This window comes from Artemia franciscana, chromosome 11 (genome assembly GCF_032884065.1).
Source record: "Artemia franciscana chromosome 11, ASM3288406v1, whole genome shotgun sequence".
In the NCBI taxonomy this organism is placed as follows: Eukaryota; Metazoa; Arthropoda; class Branchiopoda; order Anostraca; family Artemiidae; genus Artemia; species Artemia franciscana.
This window is the reverse complement of record NC_088873.1, coordinates 10,546,730-10,565,219: the sequence shown is the minus strand read 5'-3', so window position 1 is coordinate 10,565,219 and position 18,490 is coordinate 10,546,730. Positions and strand designations below refer to the sequence as shown.

Below are 18,490 nucleotides of genomic sequence, written 5' to 3'. Positions count from 1 at the left end.
CAGTGGAAACCTTAACCCTAAATGAACATTTCAACCCAGGGTCATCCTCAACAAAACAAATAAGTATACAAGAGAAACTCACATGAATATACGACCATTAACACCAAGATCTTTTTAAAACAGTCCTAGCATCCTTACATCAGGGAAGTTCAACCAGGACGCAAAAAAAAAATCCCTGTCGTTTCTATTTGTTATTTGTGTTTATGATGGAAAGGCAGTGTGGTCTTTGTCGCTATTAACCTTAGAGTTTATTGCTTGTTACTCAGTCTTTTTTCAAATATAGAAGAGTGCATTTCTTCTTGTTTACTTTCCATGGTATTAAACATCTAAAATATGAAAAATATCCAAATCAAATTTTTACAAAAAACTAAAGCTTCTGTGTTTTAGATTTTATGGCATTCTTTCCCAAAAATTTCTGAGGGATGTGGAAATTTTGCTAAGTTTTTTGAAAAGATGATATAAATTTCTATCTGTATTCAAAGTTATTTGATTTCAACAAGTATAGCTTCGAATTTGGGACATTTTACTTCGACCAAATGTTGGGAATTTGCAAAATCAGAACTTCAAAAAGTCAGAGAAGTGAAAATCCAATGTCAGCTCCAACTTCTGGAAGATTTAGATCTGTCTATCTGTGTTGGAATTTGTTTTTTAAGTTACTCAAGGATGCAATTTGTTGCACGTGATTTTATAAAGTTCACAACTTTCACAGCATAATTTAAAGTTGCAGATAACTTTACACGATTACTCTTAAATACTAAAACTTGTCTCATTGGACAATGAGTCCAATGAATTTTTTGTTGATCTTTTTCACCCTTGCCGAAAACCCTGAAAACCTTCTTGTCGTTTATTTTTTGCCATCTGTAGACGTACACAACAATAAGACCAACTTTCTCCATTCTTTCTGAAATACCCAGTGATTGTACCAAAATCGCTTCTCCAGTTGTGTAGGTTTCAAACCGTTTTCCGAATAGCACATCTTCTAATTTCTAACATATTCTAATATTCGTAAAAAGATATCTAACTTAGACAAGTAAGACTGCGGCATTTGTTACATCTATCGATTCGTCAAGTTGATTTTCAAAATAATTCAATTTCACTCGTTTTAAAGTTCGTTCTCCACATGATTAGCCAAGTTATAAATTGTACGTGACACCGTCTTGCTTGAAAAGGAAACTAACTCAATTTTTTTGCTGCCTTTTCCCCAAGAACATATATATGTTTCGTATATGGTCCAGTTAAATTTTCTGCTATTGTATGCGGTTATCCAGATAATGCAAATCTATAACTTACTCGAAATAATGCTTCAAGGATCATTTTATTATCTTGGTTTTACGTCAAGAAAGAAGAATGGATACACTTTTTGATATCTGCTAATTTTCTTTTGCAATGTTAAAGAACACAAAGTGGCTTGGATTCCGACTCATTCCCAGTAAAATGAAAACCCAATTTTAGATAGTCGCTGTCATATTTTACCTTTTTCCCTTTTCTATCCTCATTTCCTTTGTTTTTTGTTTGGTGAAATGGTGCCTCACTACAGCTTTCGGTACTATCATCTCGATTACCATGTCTCGTTTCTAAACGATCCATTTTTAACAATTAATCCATAATAAAAATGAGGTTTAATAATAACTAAATTAATAATTATTAATCATTCACACAACACCTTGATAGTTCCAGTATCACTATTACTCAAGGCTTATAAATGCTAATTCTATGCATGAACGACGGTTAATGTTTATGAGTTTCTGAGCTGCTCATGAAGAATCGGTTTTATCAATCAGGCATCGTGTGAAAGATATTAAGAACATCCATATCACACCGTGGTGAGGGTGCTTTTGGGACGGTTTTTTTGCTCTTGATTTTAATGGTGTTTTAAAAAATCCGCAATTACAATATTATTTTCGCGAACCCCATTTGCTAACACTACAAACCGCCAGGGGTTCGTAAATCAACGGTTGGGAATCTCTGCTGTAGGATATGAAAATAAATTTAATACATAATGACAACATAGGAACTTATTTAAAAGTAGAAGAAGCAATTTCGTTTATAAGACAGTTTATTTCATGTCGCTTACTTCTTATAGTTTGACTTAGTTAATACACAAAAGAGTTTTCAGAAAAAAACCTAAAAAATCGGAATTTGGCATTTGATATCGAATTTTACAGAATTATTTCCGGAAGGTTTAGAAGAGTTGCGGAATTTTGTTCTTTGAGAGATAATTTAATAAGACATAAATTTTTCAGAAAAAGATTACTTTCCCAGCTAGGATAGTTTAGTTTTGACACTATATAGAGCATGAGGAAGAAAATGGTTTTTATTTTATTTTTGCCGAAAACAACAGTAAATTTTACACACTTCATTGGAACTTTCCCACCCCGTTTCATGAATTCCATACCGCGGATAAAAACGATTTAATATCTCCTATGAATTTAGAGCTAGAGATCACTGACCACGGAAAAGAAAAACTGTGAAAGGAGTGGTGTTGCTCTGCAACATAATGAATGCTATTGATATTGCAATAACTACAAAGAGCATGACCTTTTTCAGCAGCCTGTTAAATATATGGCATTCAATTTTAATTGTGTGTTATCTAGGACATTAAAATCGATTTTGTATAATTACCATGTCCCATGAATATTCTTTGTCTTGCTTATAATAGATCTAATTCAAATCTCGTTTAAAACCATAAATATAACTATTATGGCAACTATTATGCTATGCCTAAATCATGCTTCATGAAATTTTTAGCTGACTTCGTGAATTTCACGTAACAACATTTACTATTGTAAGGTGTTCTCCTTTTTAGGCATTGATTATTTAAGTTCATTTTTAGGCATTGATCTAACTCTAGTTCAGTTCAGTTCCTGTCCAAAATGATGTCATGCAGATAAGCTGTTCTGCTTCAGTTCAGTGGTTCCAGACGTTCTACTTCCAGTCTAGTGTTGCCAGATAACGTTCTTTACAAATAATGTTCACAAACGTTCAATAAAGCACTCAGAAAACGTTCCGAAAGTGTTCTAGAAATGTTTTAGTTTAGTGATGCAAGACAGATTAGCTAACTTTAGTCCCCGTTTCCCTAACCACCAATTACAACTACATAATTTGTTGTAATTAATTATGTGAAAACGACAAAATTGAAGTAAGAACATATACAATTAATTTGATTTTAAAGAAAAACCTATTTTTTTATTTTTGGTGTAAAACGTAAAATTTTACTGAAAGTTTCTCGTAATTTGCGATAAGTAGAGGTGCAAAGTAATCGAGTAGGTACTAAATTTGTATGTGACGATCATCAAACTTTTGATTTCTTTGGAATCAGTTCCTTGAGGTTAATGAATCAAAATTAAAGTTAATTTTGTTGACAACTCATGTTTATGTTTATTTTAATAGGAATTGCTGAGGTCATTGGTGAATCTCTTTCTTCTGAAAGGTCATCACGTTTAAGGAACACTCGCCTTGCTTGCATTGGAATTGCACCGTGGGGTATGCTCGAAAATCGCCACAGTCTCGTTGGGCGTGGAAAACGCATAAATTACGTTCACAAAGAAAGCTCAAAGTCAAAGTAAGTATAATATTTTTGTAGATGTGAATTAGAGTTGGATTATGATTATTGCCTCGGCAAGGTGATTCGATTGTATCATGAATTTCGGGCATACATGCTGCAATTGGACATGCATCCTTTGTCACAGAGTAAATTTCTCTTATTTTTCAAGGCATAAAGTGATTGTGAACGAACATAAACGTGGGGGAATGTGGTGTTAGGATGCAAACGAGGTGGATGCAAAGGTGGTGTTAGGATCCAAAATCCCATCAGCAATATTTAGTGCTCTTTAGAGCCCTCATGTAAGAAAAAGCTTAAATTACTAGAAAATTATGCTAGATTAATGAAGTACATAGAATGCAAAAAAAGATTAGAAAATTCATACAGCGTAGCAGAAACTTGCATAACACCTTATGCTCGGAGGCAGTTTTAGGCTCGGAGGCAGTTTTAGGGTCGGGCAGAGGCGAGGGAGCAACTGTCTTTCCCCTGTAATTTCTGACATCTGAAATTAAATTTCTTTTATTTTATATTTTTACGCTCCTATGGTAAACCTAGCCCCACCTCAGATTATGAGGCCTAAAACCGGTACTGCTTATACTCTCTCTCTCTCCTCCTCTCTCTCTCTTTCCTCTCTCTCGTTCCTCTCTGTCTCTCTTTCCATCTTACTCTGTCTCTCTCTTTCTCCCTCTCACTTTCCTCTCACGTTCTTTACAATAGCAAAACAATTTCCTGTCTGAAAAACATCTGTATGACCGATAAAGAAACTTCACAGTATACCACTTGTTTTCTTAAAAGATTCAGTGGAAAGATTTATAATAGTAGCAAATGTTTTTTTTATGTTCAATGTGGTAAGTCAGTTTGGTCTAAGGAATTACAAAAGGGATGCTGTATTCATGATGTTTAGTGGAGACACTGTAAAGAAAATTCATCTTTGCAGCTAGTATATCTTCCCCAACTTCTAATTCCCCACCGTTTCAGTGCCTAACCAAACAACTTACCAATTACGCAATCTCTCATCACACAAGAAAATAATTTCCAATTTACATTTTGCTTTACAAATTGTTGGTTTTTTAATACCATAAAGGGTATTTTGAGGCAAAGATTTCCGTCCTTAAACAGAACAAAGCACGTACATGTAGAATACATGGTGTTTTATTTTTGTAAAAGTTAATATTCAAAGGTTTTTGGATTTACAGAAGTTAAAATGAGACTGAATGTGTAGTTTGGGCCTCGCAAAAACAGAAAATAATGAAGCAAATTAAACAAAACAAGTGCAACATGTATATTTTATCAATGACCTTTAATTCCAATAAAGTCTGCCTTGAAGAATATCATGAGCTTGTCAATAGCAAGTGTGAGGCTAATACTACGAATATAGTAGTCCTAAGTCAAACACACTAATCTACTATTTTATGAATAGTGTTAATTTCCACTTAAGTTGGCATATTTAGCTGAAGTAGGGAAAATATGTTTTCAAAAAGGTTCTTAAAACCAATGTATTTCAGTTTCACGTGCTTCTCTAGTGCAAGCATGACGTTAAAATCAAGGAAATGTTCATGCTATTGATAATTCATGGGCTTTTGATTTATAGGTGGGACTCTGGTATGGCTCAGGTAATAATTATCACAAAAAACGATCTCGGAGAAACTTTTCTTTTTTCTGTACATCTTAGCGTTTGGTTGCAAAATAATCCTTTTGTAAGTCAAACGCGACTTTTGTTCCTTTGTGTTTGAGAAGTTTAAATTTCAATGATTGCGCACTGACAAAGCATTTGATAAGGAATTTCTGAGGATGTAGACAAAAATTATGTGTTTCTTTAGATTCTTCAAAATTTGTTTGTTCAAAAATTATCCGTCGCAGAGGAAGCTATTTCTATTTTTGGGAAATTTTGCTTTCCCTTTTGCTTTTTTACATTTCTGTTGCAAAATAATTATCATGAAAAGAGAAATCACCAATGCAACAGCACAAACACACAAAAAAAAAGAGAGACAGAAGGAGAAAAGGAAGACTGTTTTCCTAAATTAGTGATTAATATAGACCAGCACTTGAAGGAGGCTGAAGTAGGGAAAATATGTTTTCAAAAAGGCTCTTAAAACCAATGTATTTCAGTGATGTTAAATTCCGCTACAAAAACTTACTGTGTCTCTGTACATACCAATTTTAAAATTCTGTTCTTGTGTATTGAAAGACTATCTGATAAGAAACATCTGAGGTTGCAGCTTAAAATTGCTTCATCATCAAATCTTGCAGAAAAGTCAACATTTTTATGAATTTCACTTTTCCATGAGCTCATTTGTATGTTGGCGCAAAATAATGAGGGTTGATGTTATGTTTGTTGCAGTTTTCAGGGTTATCACTAAAATTAGGTCTCCAGAAATCCAGGTTGGTGCGGTTTCGGATCGTGTTAGACGCCTTCTAATTTCGGGACTCAAGGGCATAAAAAGTTGGGGCAACCGATTGCTAATCTCAGAAGTCCAGTGGGTTTGATTTCAGTTCTGGTACTTTTTTTATTGGGTCCCGACGTCAGGGTGAAATTTTGCTGTACTTTCTTTGGTTGTAGCAACCGCGAATGCTTGGTAACAAATAAATCTTTTACTCATGTGACTTTATATTTATGGCTGTAGGAGGGAATTGGGGTATTGTATAAACCAAAATTTGTTCTCCGATTTCTTCAATCTATGTTATTGACTTATGTTTTTCTAACAAAGCTATTTTTGCAAATAATAGTCCCATAGATATCCATAGGATGTACTGTAATGTCATCATTGACTGTCTTAGACATAAAAATTAGTAATTGACATCCAGATCTTAAATACCTTTGAATTTCTTGGATACCAAAATTAGCAAGTTGCCACCTCGAATTTAAATTCACAGAGGCCCGACCCGAAAACCGAAGTATCAACTTCAGTTTTACCTCAGTATCCAGTGTTTTTTGTAGTCTTACAAAATGAAAACTTCGATCTTATTGAGTAATAAAATAATTTGTTTATCATTTTTATCATTTTGGACTTCAAATTCAATGTGTCAACTGAACCATTGTTTAAATTGATGCATTGTATCAAGTGATTCATCTTTTGGACAAAGTCAAACTTTTATCTTTCATTTGGCCCATTGTTTTTTTAAAAAGGAGATTGAATTTGCGAAAATCTATTAAAAAGATTTGTATTTTTAACGTACAGCTAATGATTACCCATCCTTCTTCCTAGGTCAGCACTTATTAATCTAAGCAATCGACATAACTATTTTCTTTTTGCTGACAATGGTACATGTCGACAGGGTGGTCATGAACTAATTCTCCGGAGAAGGCTAGAGAAATCTATCGGGAATATTCGTCTTCAGTCCAGAAATCGCTGTAATATACCTTTAGCCTGTTTGATCGTTGAGGGAGATCTCCAAACCATTCAAACTGTGACTCAGTATATAATGGAGGTTCCAGCAACTCCAGTTATAGTTATTGAAGGATCTGGAAAAGCATCGGATTTGATTATCTTTGCCTGCAGGTAGTATCTCTGAAGAGCATTAAGTAATTTTCTTATTCTCATTTGCCACTGTTATTTTGTCGCCCAACTTGTCCTGACATTTTGAGTGAGTTAGATGTTATTAAATAATACAGGTAGGTTTATTTTTAAATGACAGTCACAATATAATATTGATAACCTTAAATTTACCTGAATATATATATATATATATATATATATATATATATATATATATATATATATATATATATATATATATATATATATATATATATATATATATATATATATATATATATATATATATATATATATATATATATATATATATATATATATATATATATATATATATATATATATATATATTTCAATGCGTACAACTATATATGTAGAATAGTTTCTGACCGTTTTGGATTTTGGGTGCTGATACCTATATAATTTGTCGATAAATTCCCCCCTCTCTAGGAAAAAAAAAACTTACATTAAGTTTAACCCCCCCCCCCCCATTCTCTGCCCATATTTATGCTCGCATGTTTCTCCTTGGTCCATTGCACACCAAAGAACAGCCTCAATAATTCACTGTAGATTCCAAAAATTAGGACATTTACAAGAAATGTTTGATTTTTGCGGGAGTGACAAATAAGAAAAAAATATTTGAAGAAATCAGTTCAGTTAAGTAAACACAAATACGCGAAAATCTAATTGAAAGGAGCGTAAAATATTTATTCAAGTTTATTATTCAAAACCCAAATTTCAATAGCGGGACTTCGAATTTTAATCGCTCATGTAGTAATGTGAAAGATTTGCTTTATGCTCTAATGATATGGTCTCTTACTAATAAATCAATGATAGGCACACTGGATACAGGGGTGCAGTTAGAGTTTTAAGTTTGGAGGAGCGAGTTAAAGAATGTGTTGACAAAATCTTCCGGAATGCTAACAAATGGGGACACACAATCTAAATTTCGAGATTAATTTTCCAAGGCGTCGGCACGTGGCGGTGACAACTTGGAACTCCTCGCCTTAATACACACCCTGTCCCCCTTAGTAGTACCCTTGACGGGATATCTTACTTTTAAACAGTTAAACCTTGGATCTTTAACCCACACAAGTAAATATTCATAAACAGAAATTCATCGTTTATTGTATTCTTTTTAGTTTTTTTGGTAGAGGATGTACTTTTTAAAGTCAGCACACATTAAAAAAAAAGCTCCACTGAGTGTGTATTGATAAGTATTGACAACAAATATACTTTGACTTTATTTGAATCACCTGGGACTCGAAAAACAAAAATTACCTGAATAAGTCTGGTGCTATCTTATGGACAAGTTGCGCATAAAAAAAAAAAATAATAATAAAAAATTGGCCGATAACCCATGTTTTTTTTATATGTGATAATGCCACTGACCCTCATATCGGCCCGAAAATATTGGTCGGCCGATGTGTCGGTCGGACCTTAGTACATATATATATATATATATATATATATATATATATATATATATATATATATATATATATATATATATATATATATATATATATATATATATATATATATATATATATATATATATATATATATATATATATATATATTGTGTTTTAAGTTTCCATTTGGCTTCGGGTCGTCTTAATCTAGGGAGTGACGGATATACGAAAGTTTTCACATGTTGGAAAGCAGTGCTTTAAAGTACTTTGAATTTCTTATTTGCAAGTGATGGTTTTGCAATGTTAAATAATTTGCAAGGTCTTCATTTTTGATTGAAGTACGCGGTTCCGCCATTCAGTGTATGTTTTATTTTTTCCGTTTAAAATACTTTAAAGTTTCGGCATTTCCAGATATTTGTGAGCCTTTTAAAACTGGAGCTAGCAAGAGCTAGGTGGCGTTTGATGTCGGAGGTGTGACAATTATCCGCTGTGAGGAGACTGCCCAGGTAGACGAATTGGGTCGACCGTTTCAACTGGCTGGCCGTCAATCATTATGGAAGGAGTAGCTGCTTGTTTTTGGCGTGACGTGACCATAACTTTCGTTTTTTTGGCGTTAATTTGCATCCCAAAAGGTTTTGTGGCTTCGTTGAGATAGTCTGCTTGTCTTTGGATATCAGCGGCCGTTGTAGAGAGCTGGTCAATGTCGTCAGCATAGGCGAGCTCGTTTACTAGGACTCCACCTATTTTGGCTCCATGTTCGTCTGGTATCAGTGACAGTATGGCATGAAGGAACAGGTTGAACAGGTGGGGCGACAGAATACATCCTTGCAAAACTCCCGAGGATGTTGAGAATTTCATCAGAGAGTCCATCAGTGGTGAGTATCCGGCTTCTGGATTGGCTGTATATATTCTCAATAATCGTGACGATTTGGTCGGGGATACCGTAATGTCTTAGGATGTGCCACAGACCTTTCCTCCAGATTAAATCGAAGGCTTGCTGAAATTCAATAAAGAGATGATATAGGTCTCTGTTGAACTCGACAAAGTGTTCCATGAGCTTGCAAACGGTGAAGATTTGGTCAATGGTCGATCGTCCAGGTCGGAAACCAGCTTGGTATTCACCCAGAACGGAGACTGTAATTGCTTGGATTCTACGTAGGTGAGTTTTGGTCAGTATTCTAGCTTGATGACTGGTCAAGCTGATCGGGCGGTAGTTCTCACACTCTCTTCTTGAGCCTTTTTTGTGGATTGGGACCACTGCTGCCTTACACCATAGCTGTGGGACGTGGCCCGTTGACCATGCGGCTGACACAACTTTGTGGTACAATTCGACGACGTCCTCTAGTCAATGTTAATTAGTTCAGCAGTGATACCGTCCGGTCCTGGGGCCTTCCCTTGTTTTAGGGATCTTATCGCTGCCTCAGTTTCTGATTTTAAGAGTGGTGGTGGAGGTTCTCGATCATTAATGGGGAAGGACTTTAGGATGCTGGGATCGGCAATGATCTGCGGATTTAATTTATCTTCAAAATATTCCTTCCATCGTTCGAGCTTCATTTTTGCGTCGTTGTGGGATTTTTTTTGTTTGTCTAGGATTGCTGTGGAGTAGGGATCTTTCCTTCTAGACAGTTCACGAACCGTTTTGAAGAGTTTCTGACTGTTTCCGTTCCTAAACTGGGTTTCGCATTCCTTGCATTTCTCGGTAACATGGTTACGCAAGGCCTTTCGGACTTCCCGTTCGATTCTCCTTTTGAGATATTTATAGGTGTCTCGGCTGCATGGGTCAGCTTTGTTGTTGCAGAGACGCTTTTGGTTACGTAGTTGGATTATTTCTTCAGTAATCCATGGCTTTTCGTCTTTCGTTTTCCTCCCAAGGACATCATTTGCTGTCTCCAAAACTGCAGAAGTTGCATGCTCAGCCAGTTGATCAATCTCTTCGACGGTAGTGAGGGAAGTGAAGTTCTCTAGGATAGCTCGGAATTTTGACGATAGGTTGGTGGTATAGGCGCCTTTTTTTATGGGGTCGCGAAGCAGCTCTGTCCAGAATCTAGGGATTCTTGTCGTCTTAGGGAGTCGTTTCAGTCTTAGCTTGAGTTTGGACATCAGGAGTGAGTGATCTGAATCAAAGTCCGCACCAGGAAGGGATACCGTATCCATTATTGAGGACTTCCAGCGTTTAGATATCAGCACATAGTCTATCTTGTTTTCAGTTACTCCGTCGGGGGATCTCCAGGTGACCTTACGGCGGTGTCTGTGTTTAAAGGCGGTGTTAGTTATATACAGGTCGTTTTCTCTACAGGAACTAATTAGCCTTTCACCTCTTCCGTTCAGTCGGCCGTGGCCATGCGGTCCCATTACATCTCTCCGATCAGTCTGATCGTTGCCCGTGATAGCGTTGAAGTCGCCCATGACGATGAGCATATCTTTCTTTGGTGTTTGGTCGGTGACACTTTGAAGTTGAAAGTAGAACTGTTCGCATTCTTCATCGCTTCTGGCAGAGTCAGGAGCATATACCTGGATGATGGTAAGGTTTGACACGGATCCCTTTAGTCTAATGGCTGCTATCCTTTCTGATACGGGCGTGAAGGAGATCAGCGCCTTTTTGTAGTTGATGAGAGGATGAATCCAACACCCTGTCTGTGAGTGCCATCGGTGCGTCCCGAGAGTAGGAGGGAGGTTCCAGAGATAGTTTCTTCACCGGTTCGGGGGAGGTGTGTCTCAGATAGCCTGACTAAGTCCCACTTGTATCGGTTTAGTTCTCTCAGTAGTAGATCCATTTTTCCTGGTTTGGCTAGAGTCCGGGTGTTGAGTGTTCCTATGTTGAGTACAGTTTTAGTGGAGATGAGTCGTAGGGTATCCTCATCCCGTCCGGGGGTCGTCATAGGCCTATTATGATCGTCGGTTCTCCGTACGCGGTAGCATGTTCGTCGGTTTCCCCTTACGCGGTAGCATGTTCGTCGACTTCCCCGTACGCGGTAGTATGTTCAATATTACTTCCATTCGCCATCATCATCATCATCATCAAATTGCTAGGTTCGTCGGTTTCCCCGGACGCGGTAGTAATTCTGCTTTGATTTATAGAGCCCATAATTCATTTGTTGAAAGGAGAGGTTTCAAGGCTGGTTAAGAGACGGCGGTAAGCCACTCCTCTCCGTCAACTTGCAGAGGCCATTGTTCGTCGCTGAATCATCCGCCCTTTCGCAGTTGTCCTCCTGAAGAGGATCCTCCCACGATGAAAGTCTGCCATACCATACGATTTTACCCATTGTTGGGAGAAGGTTTGAAGCTGACGGGACATGTCCACACGCCGGTGGGCCCAGCTCAGTCTACATCAGAGGGGCCTTCTTCCTCCTCCGCCTGAATTTATGTCCCCCAGGCGAAGGTATCCCAGTTACGTTTTAGGACCCCCAGGGGCTGAGTCCCCCCTTGGTCCGCGCCTCCATCAACTGGAGGTACCCTGCATATCTGCAAGGTTTTCCCCTATCCGCCACCTGGGGACGCGCTGAGTGGCCTGGGGTGGGCCCCTACTGAGAAGGTGGTCTTTTACTTTATCCATTTTATAATACTTTCATACATGCCATTTGCAAATTATTATTTTACAAGATTAATAATTTGTAAGGTCTTCATTTTTAATTGAAGAGCAAGGCTTTGCCATTCAATGTTCCTTTACTTTCTCTATTTTTTTAAGTACTCTTAAACTTCTAGATTACTGTTTGCAAATCATTATTTTTCAAGGTTAAACAATTTGCGAGGTCTTCATTTTTGATTGAATGCCACGGTTCCGCCATTCAGTGTATGTTTTATTTTTTCCGTTTTAAACTATTTTAAAATTTGCCCTTTGGAAATTTTGCATTGCTTGAACAATTTGCATGGTTTTGATTTTTAATAGAAGAGCATGGTTATGGCATTGACTGGGTCTTTTACTTTATCGATTTTAAAATACTTCCAAATTTGCCATTTGCAAATTATTATTTTACAAGATTACTAATTTGTAAGGTCTTAAACTTGTAGATTACTGTTTTCAAATTATTATGTTTCAAGGTTAAACGATTTTCATGGTTTTCAGTTTAAATTGAAGTGCATGGTCCAGACATTCAGCATGTCTTTTTCTTTAACTCCCTTTAGATTTTCTATTTGCAACTGAAATTTCACTCCTCTTCCGGTATTTGTTTGTAACTTTTTTTTTCTTAAGATATTTCTTTTGAAGGTACATGACAACTAGTACAAAAGCCCAAGAGCTACGTGCTTATGTTCTAGAATCAATACAATCGATGTTCAGCACTGGCATAAAAGAGACTCAAGTATATTTTTCGCTTCTGGAACTATGCGCAGAAAAAAGAGATATGGTAAGTTGTTTACTCTGCTTGTAAATTTTGCTATGCTACTTCCAAACTGGAATCTGAATTTCTTCTGAAGGATCTCATTTTTTTCTGCTGAAAATACACTCTTTTGATGCTCCAATTTCAATGATGGTGCTCTATTAAACTTAAAGGAAGTAGTATTGCTCTGACGTAAAAACGACGTCTTTGCAGCTTTTTACCGAAAAGATTAAGAATCCCCCCTATAAAAATGTCCATAAATTGTGCAAATTTGTCAAAATGTTGCCGCCTCCTCCACAGCTCTAAAAGCTTTCAGCCTAAAATCCCTGTGTTGCCAACGCATGCTATTTATTTCATTTTCTCCTCGAATGCAGGCTTTAACATAGTAAGATTCCTTTCTATTGTCAGGCGACATATCTATTTTCCCATTGAGAAGAATCTTTGAAGTTTTTCATTATATTTTTGTTTAATTTAAAGGTTACATTGTTACATTATTAAATGTGCATTTGTTAAATTGTGCCAATTTTTTTCATCAAAATATGATTCCTGATTTTTTACTCCTGGAATGCTATTGTTCTATGTATGTTTTCTTATTCTAAATTTGTTTAGATCCATATCGTGTCACCTGATTCTACAGAGGGCTGCTGCAGCGATTTAGACTTTCAGATAATGGGCTCCCTGCTTGAAAATGAGCACCTTGCCCCTCAACTAAATCTTAATTTGACCTTAATCTGGAATCGTGTGGATTTGGCTCGTCAAAAGGTGTTTAAGTCTCATCATAATTGGACGCATTCTGCGCTCCATGAAACCATGATGGATGCCTTGGCTCAGAACCGCGTTGATTTTGTAAGACTACTTCTAGAACAAGGCGTCAATATGTCTCAGTTTTTAACAATCCCGAGATTAGAAGAGCTCTATAATAGCGTAAGTAATTTAGAACCTTAAACTTTGACTTTATTTTTTATTCCTCACACGCTAGGCTCGTTTTAATATCTATGGTCACAGTAAAATATTTGTCAGTTTCATCAGCTTCATCAATTTCAAATTTATTCATTCATCGAGCCAACACTAAAAAATCAATTTGACTTTTTTTTTTAGAGAAGGATTTAAAGTTGCTCAAAAGGAAGAATATTTTCTTATTTTTGCATATTTGAACTTGTAAAAATTGCAATGGAAATTCAAAAAGTAGAATTTTTTAAATGCATAAAGGTCAATCTTAGCTATCAAATAAGAGCAAAAATGTCTTTTTACGTTCATACATTAAAATTGAAGGAGTGCAGAAAAATAGCATACGGAAACCATGCACACGGACTGACTAACTGACTGTGAATAGCCTATATGTTCATCTGAAGAACTCCCAAAACATTCTTTGCTCGATGCCCCCCCCCCAAGAAAAAATGTATAAGTAAAGGTTTTAATAGCTTGAAGCGCCTTTGAAGAGGAATTGGGTCGTAGGTCCTTCAGTAATTGACGCCATTAAAGATGCAAACAAATTAGTCTTAGAAAGATTTGAAGGGACTTAAATTAGGCTCTGATCTGAACACTACTACTACAAGCGACCCACTGCAGTACGAAGCCACCAGACTAGCTGCGCACGCTTCTTCTCCAACGCAATCTATTTAAGGGTTCACTGTTTACTCCTTTAATAAGAGCTTCCCATTTCCTTTAAATCCCTCCTTATCATCTTTTTTTTATCCCATACGGGGTGACCTGCATTTCATTTGCCCCAGAGAGATGGTTGAAAAAAGTAGTCTTTGTCAGTCTGTCATCCTTAATATGCCAAATATGTCCTAGCCCCCTCAACATTTCTCTCATTATAGTCCTAGAAAATGGGGTATAACTACGGTTTTTGTACAACTTGTTGCTTGACACAAGTTTAGTCAAACAGGTTTCCAAAACTGTTTACTAAGGCATGAGTACACCTCAAGCATAGCTACAGTGGGAGGCCCTAATTTAAGCTCCAGTACAGCTTTGTCACGAAATAGTTAACAACTTGTGTCAATGATAAAAACATCATTTTATCAACATTTAAAAAATTGAATTTCTTAGCATGAAAAAAGAACAACAGTATGATATATACATACATAAGTATATTACTTTGAAATTGTAAAGTTTTTTAGAAGTAATTATTTTGCTAAAATTCTCCTAAAAATTAATTAAATGGGGCATGGGAGGGTACTGTTTGCCTTTCAATCTCTTGGCTGCTTAAAAAGGCATTATAACTTTCGATTTCGGTTCAAATGAGCCATCTACCGATTTTCTAGGACCATTGGTTCGTTACAATCATCCAAAAAAAAAAAATAATAAACACGCATCTGTAATCTTTCTTCTTGCAAAAAAAAAATCGTAGTGTTGTAGATAGGAGCTCTAAGCCTCTACAGTATGGTTCTCTGATATGCCGAGTCCGATTTTTTGGCTTTGGTTAAAATTAATGCCTTTTTGGGACTTTTGTCCCCTGTTTTGACAATTGATCGAATTTTATCTGGCTCGTAGCCTTTGATTTGCAGAATTAAAATTGATGAATTTCGTGTATTTTTCCTAGCAAAATTCTGTCTTTTAGATTTTCGGTTACTATTAGGCCAAGACGCTACATACGTATAATTTCTTAGCTCAAGCTGTTTTGTTGTCCAGTTTTTAACATTTCAAAATTACGCTTAAAAAATTTTCACTTTTTTTCATTTACTTTATGGATGTATTTCACACATATACTACTAGCCAAAGAACTTGTCAGACAACAGACATAAAAAGAGGGAAAAAATGTAATATACACCCTCTTATGAGGATCGGAGATAAAATATTTTACCCTTTTACCCTACAAATAGAATTCTATGTCCCCTTTATCGCCCTCAGGAAAAAAAAATATGTGAGTATCAATTAGACCCCCCACCCCTCCCAGCCGTAAGTGTGCTCATAAAACTACATATAAAATTCTTCATCTTTTCGTGAAAGTTATTGAATATATGAGATTTTCATTCGATACTCGCCTACCTTCAGGCTTCATTCATAAAAAAAGTACATTTCCCCTGAATCCTGGACACCAACCATCATTAATTGTTTTTTTTTAGGCGTAGTTTAGTATGGGCACGTTTAGCATTATTACTGAATAGGTATTGTAAGTCGCTCCCCCGAAAAGAGGCCATTGAACCCTTTGTAATTGTTCATTTAATGAAATAAATGGAACTCGAACTTGGATTCCGGAGAATACGCTTGCCTTTAGGCTATAACTACCTGTTGCGTTACGCAGACGTCAGATTAGTTACGAATATTTGACAGTTATATAACATGAGACGTTGTGGCTTTGAAACTTAAAGCAAGCAAATATTATCCTATGTATGAAGGAATTCTACCATCCGCAAATCACTGCTCACTTATCTTATCTGCTCACTTTACCTTTAAGCTCACTTATGCCATACTGAGAGCATGAGCAATATTATACGGCATGAGCCGTACGGCTCATTATACCATTATACGACCATTATACCATTATACGGCTAATGGTCTGACATTACAGGGTTCTCAAACGGTTGAAATGGAGGGTGTAAGAAAATCATTCCTTTTTAGAGAGAATGTTCTATTATATATACATTAATGTATTGACATATTTGAAACTAGTAATAAAAATCGAATTGCTTTATGTGTAAATTGTAAATGAAACTTCTTGCGGATAGGGTCTCGATTGCTATTGATACGGGTCATTCTTTATAGTCATTAAATAAAAAAACAAGTTTTTTTACCTGAAAGTAAGGAGCGAAAGTAAAACTTAAAACGAACAGAAATTACTTCGTATATGAAAGGGGCTTTTCCTCCTCAACGCTCCGCTCTTTACGCTAAAGTTTGACTTACTCTTAACTCTGCTTTTTAAAACAGTAAAAAACCTTAGCGTAAAGAACGGGGCGTCGAAGAGGAAAAGCCCCTCTCATATACGGAGTAATTTCTGTTCGTTTTATGTTTTAATGTTGCTCCTTACTTTCAATTAAAAAAAACTTGTTCTTTTTATTTAATTTCTGAATGTTTTGGGATTTATGCATGTTTTGATTTTGGTTCTCCGCACATAAATAATTAAAACGGAATTTGCATATTAATTTTTTTTTAGCTAAATGGCTTTCTCATAGTTCAAATTCGAAGATGTTGAGAAGAAAAAGAGCGGGTGAGGAGGCCTAGCTGCCCTTCAATTTTTGATTACTCAAAAAGGCCACTAGAACTTTTAATTTTTTACGATCGTTTTAATTAGTAAAAAATATACGTAGCATACGAATTAAATTACGCAACGAACTTCTATATTCATATGTTTTTTTACGTATATGAGGTGGTTCACCCCCTCGTCAATACCTCGCTCTTTACACTAAAGCTTAAATTTTCTCCCGATTCCTTAGGAATGACCCCTGAATCACAAAGACCGTAGAATAAATAGTTGAAATTACTAAGGATGCCTTAGCGTAAAGAGCAAGGTATTACGAGGAGGCGAACCCGTCATATGCGTAATAATTTCTGTTAGTCTTAAATTTTAATGCTGCTCCTTACTTTCAGTTGAAAAACCTTTTCAAATTTATTTTCATTGTTCTTTGAAATAATACTAGAAAATCCAGCGCCCCCTTCATTGAAATTCTCTTCCCCCATGACAAATTCCTCCATGGAAAGATCCTCCCACATAACACCCACCTCAACTTCTCCCCCCCCAAACCAAAAATATCCCCTGAAAACTTATGTACACTTCCCAATAACCATTACTATATCTAAACACTGGTCAAAGTTTGTAACTTGAAGCCCCTCCCACGGGGACTGTGGGGGAGTAAGTCGTCCCCAAAGACATAGTTGTTAGGTTTTTCGACTATGGTGAATAAAATGGCTATCTCATAATTTTGATCCGGTGACTTTGGGGAAACAATGAGTGTGGGAGGGGGCCTAGGTGCCCTTCAATCTTTTTGGTCACTTAAAAAGGGCACAAGAACTTTGGATTTCCGTTATAATGAGCCCTCTTGCGACATTCTAGGACCCCTGAGTCGATACGATCACCCCTGGCAAAAAAAACGCATCCGTGATCTGTCTTCTGGTAGAAAATGCGAAATTTCAATATGTTTATAGATAGGAGCTTGAAACTTCTACATTTAGGGTTCTCTGATAAGCTGAATCTGATGGTGTTATTTTCGTTAAGATGGTATGAGTTTTAGGGGGTGTTTCCCCCTATTTTCTGAAATAAGGCAAATATTCTCATGCTCGTAACTTTGATGGGTATTACTAAACTTGACGAAACTTGTATATTTAAAATCAGCATTAAAATGCGATTCTTTTGATGTAACTATCGGTACCAAAATTTTATTTTTTAGAGTTTCAGTTACTATCGAGCAGGGTCGCTCCTTACTACAGTTCGTTACCATGAACTGTTTGATTAAATAATTTTTTTAAACTGCAAGTAAGGAGCGACATTAAAACTTAAAACGAAAAGAAATTTCTTCCGTATATGAAAGGAGTTGTCCCCTCCTCAACGTCCCACTCTTTATGCTAAAGTTTTTTCTTGTTTTAAAAAGAAGAACAGTGACAAAGAGTCAAAATAATGCTAGAAAATCCTGCACCCCCTTCATTGAATTTCTCTTCCCCCATGATAAATTCTTCCAAGGAAAAATCCTTCCACGCAGCTCCCTCCCCTTACCCCCAAAAACCCGAAAAGCTCCCCCTGAAAACGGGTACACTTCCCAATAACCATTACTGTATGAAACACTGGTC

The 18,490-nt window shown here is 36.3% G+C and overlaps 1 protein-coding gene across 4 annotated transcripts in view; it reads left to right on the top strand.

The window, feature by feature from the left end:
- LOC136032790 (transient receptor potential cation channel trpm-like) overlaps positions 1-18,490 on the top strand; it is a 113,798-nt gene that overhangs the window by 42,106 nt on the left and 53,202 nt on the right. For all 4 annotated transcript variants that reach the window (XM_065713160.1, XM_065713161.1, XM_065713163.1 and 1 more), the window contains 4 exons: positions 3,391-3,562; positions 6,748-7,041; positions 12,658-12,796; positions 13,379-13,693. In XM_065713160.1, coding sequence (XP_065569232.1) covers positions 3,391-3,562; positions 6,748-7,041; positions 12,658-12,796; positions 13,379-13,693 — 920 coding nt within the window. The remainder of the gene's footprint in view (positions 1-3,390; positions 3,563-6,747; positions 7,042-12,657; positions 12,797-13,378; positions 13,694-18,490) is intronic.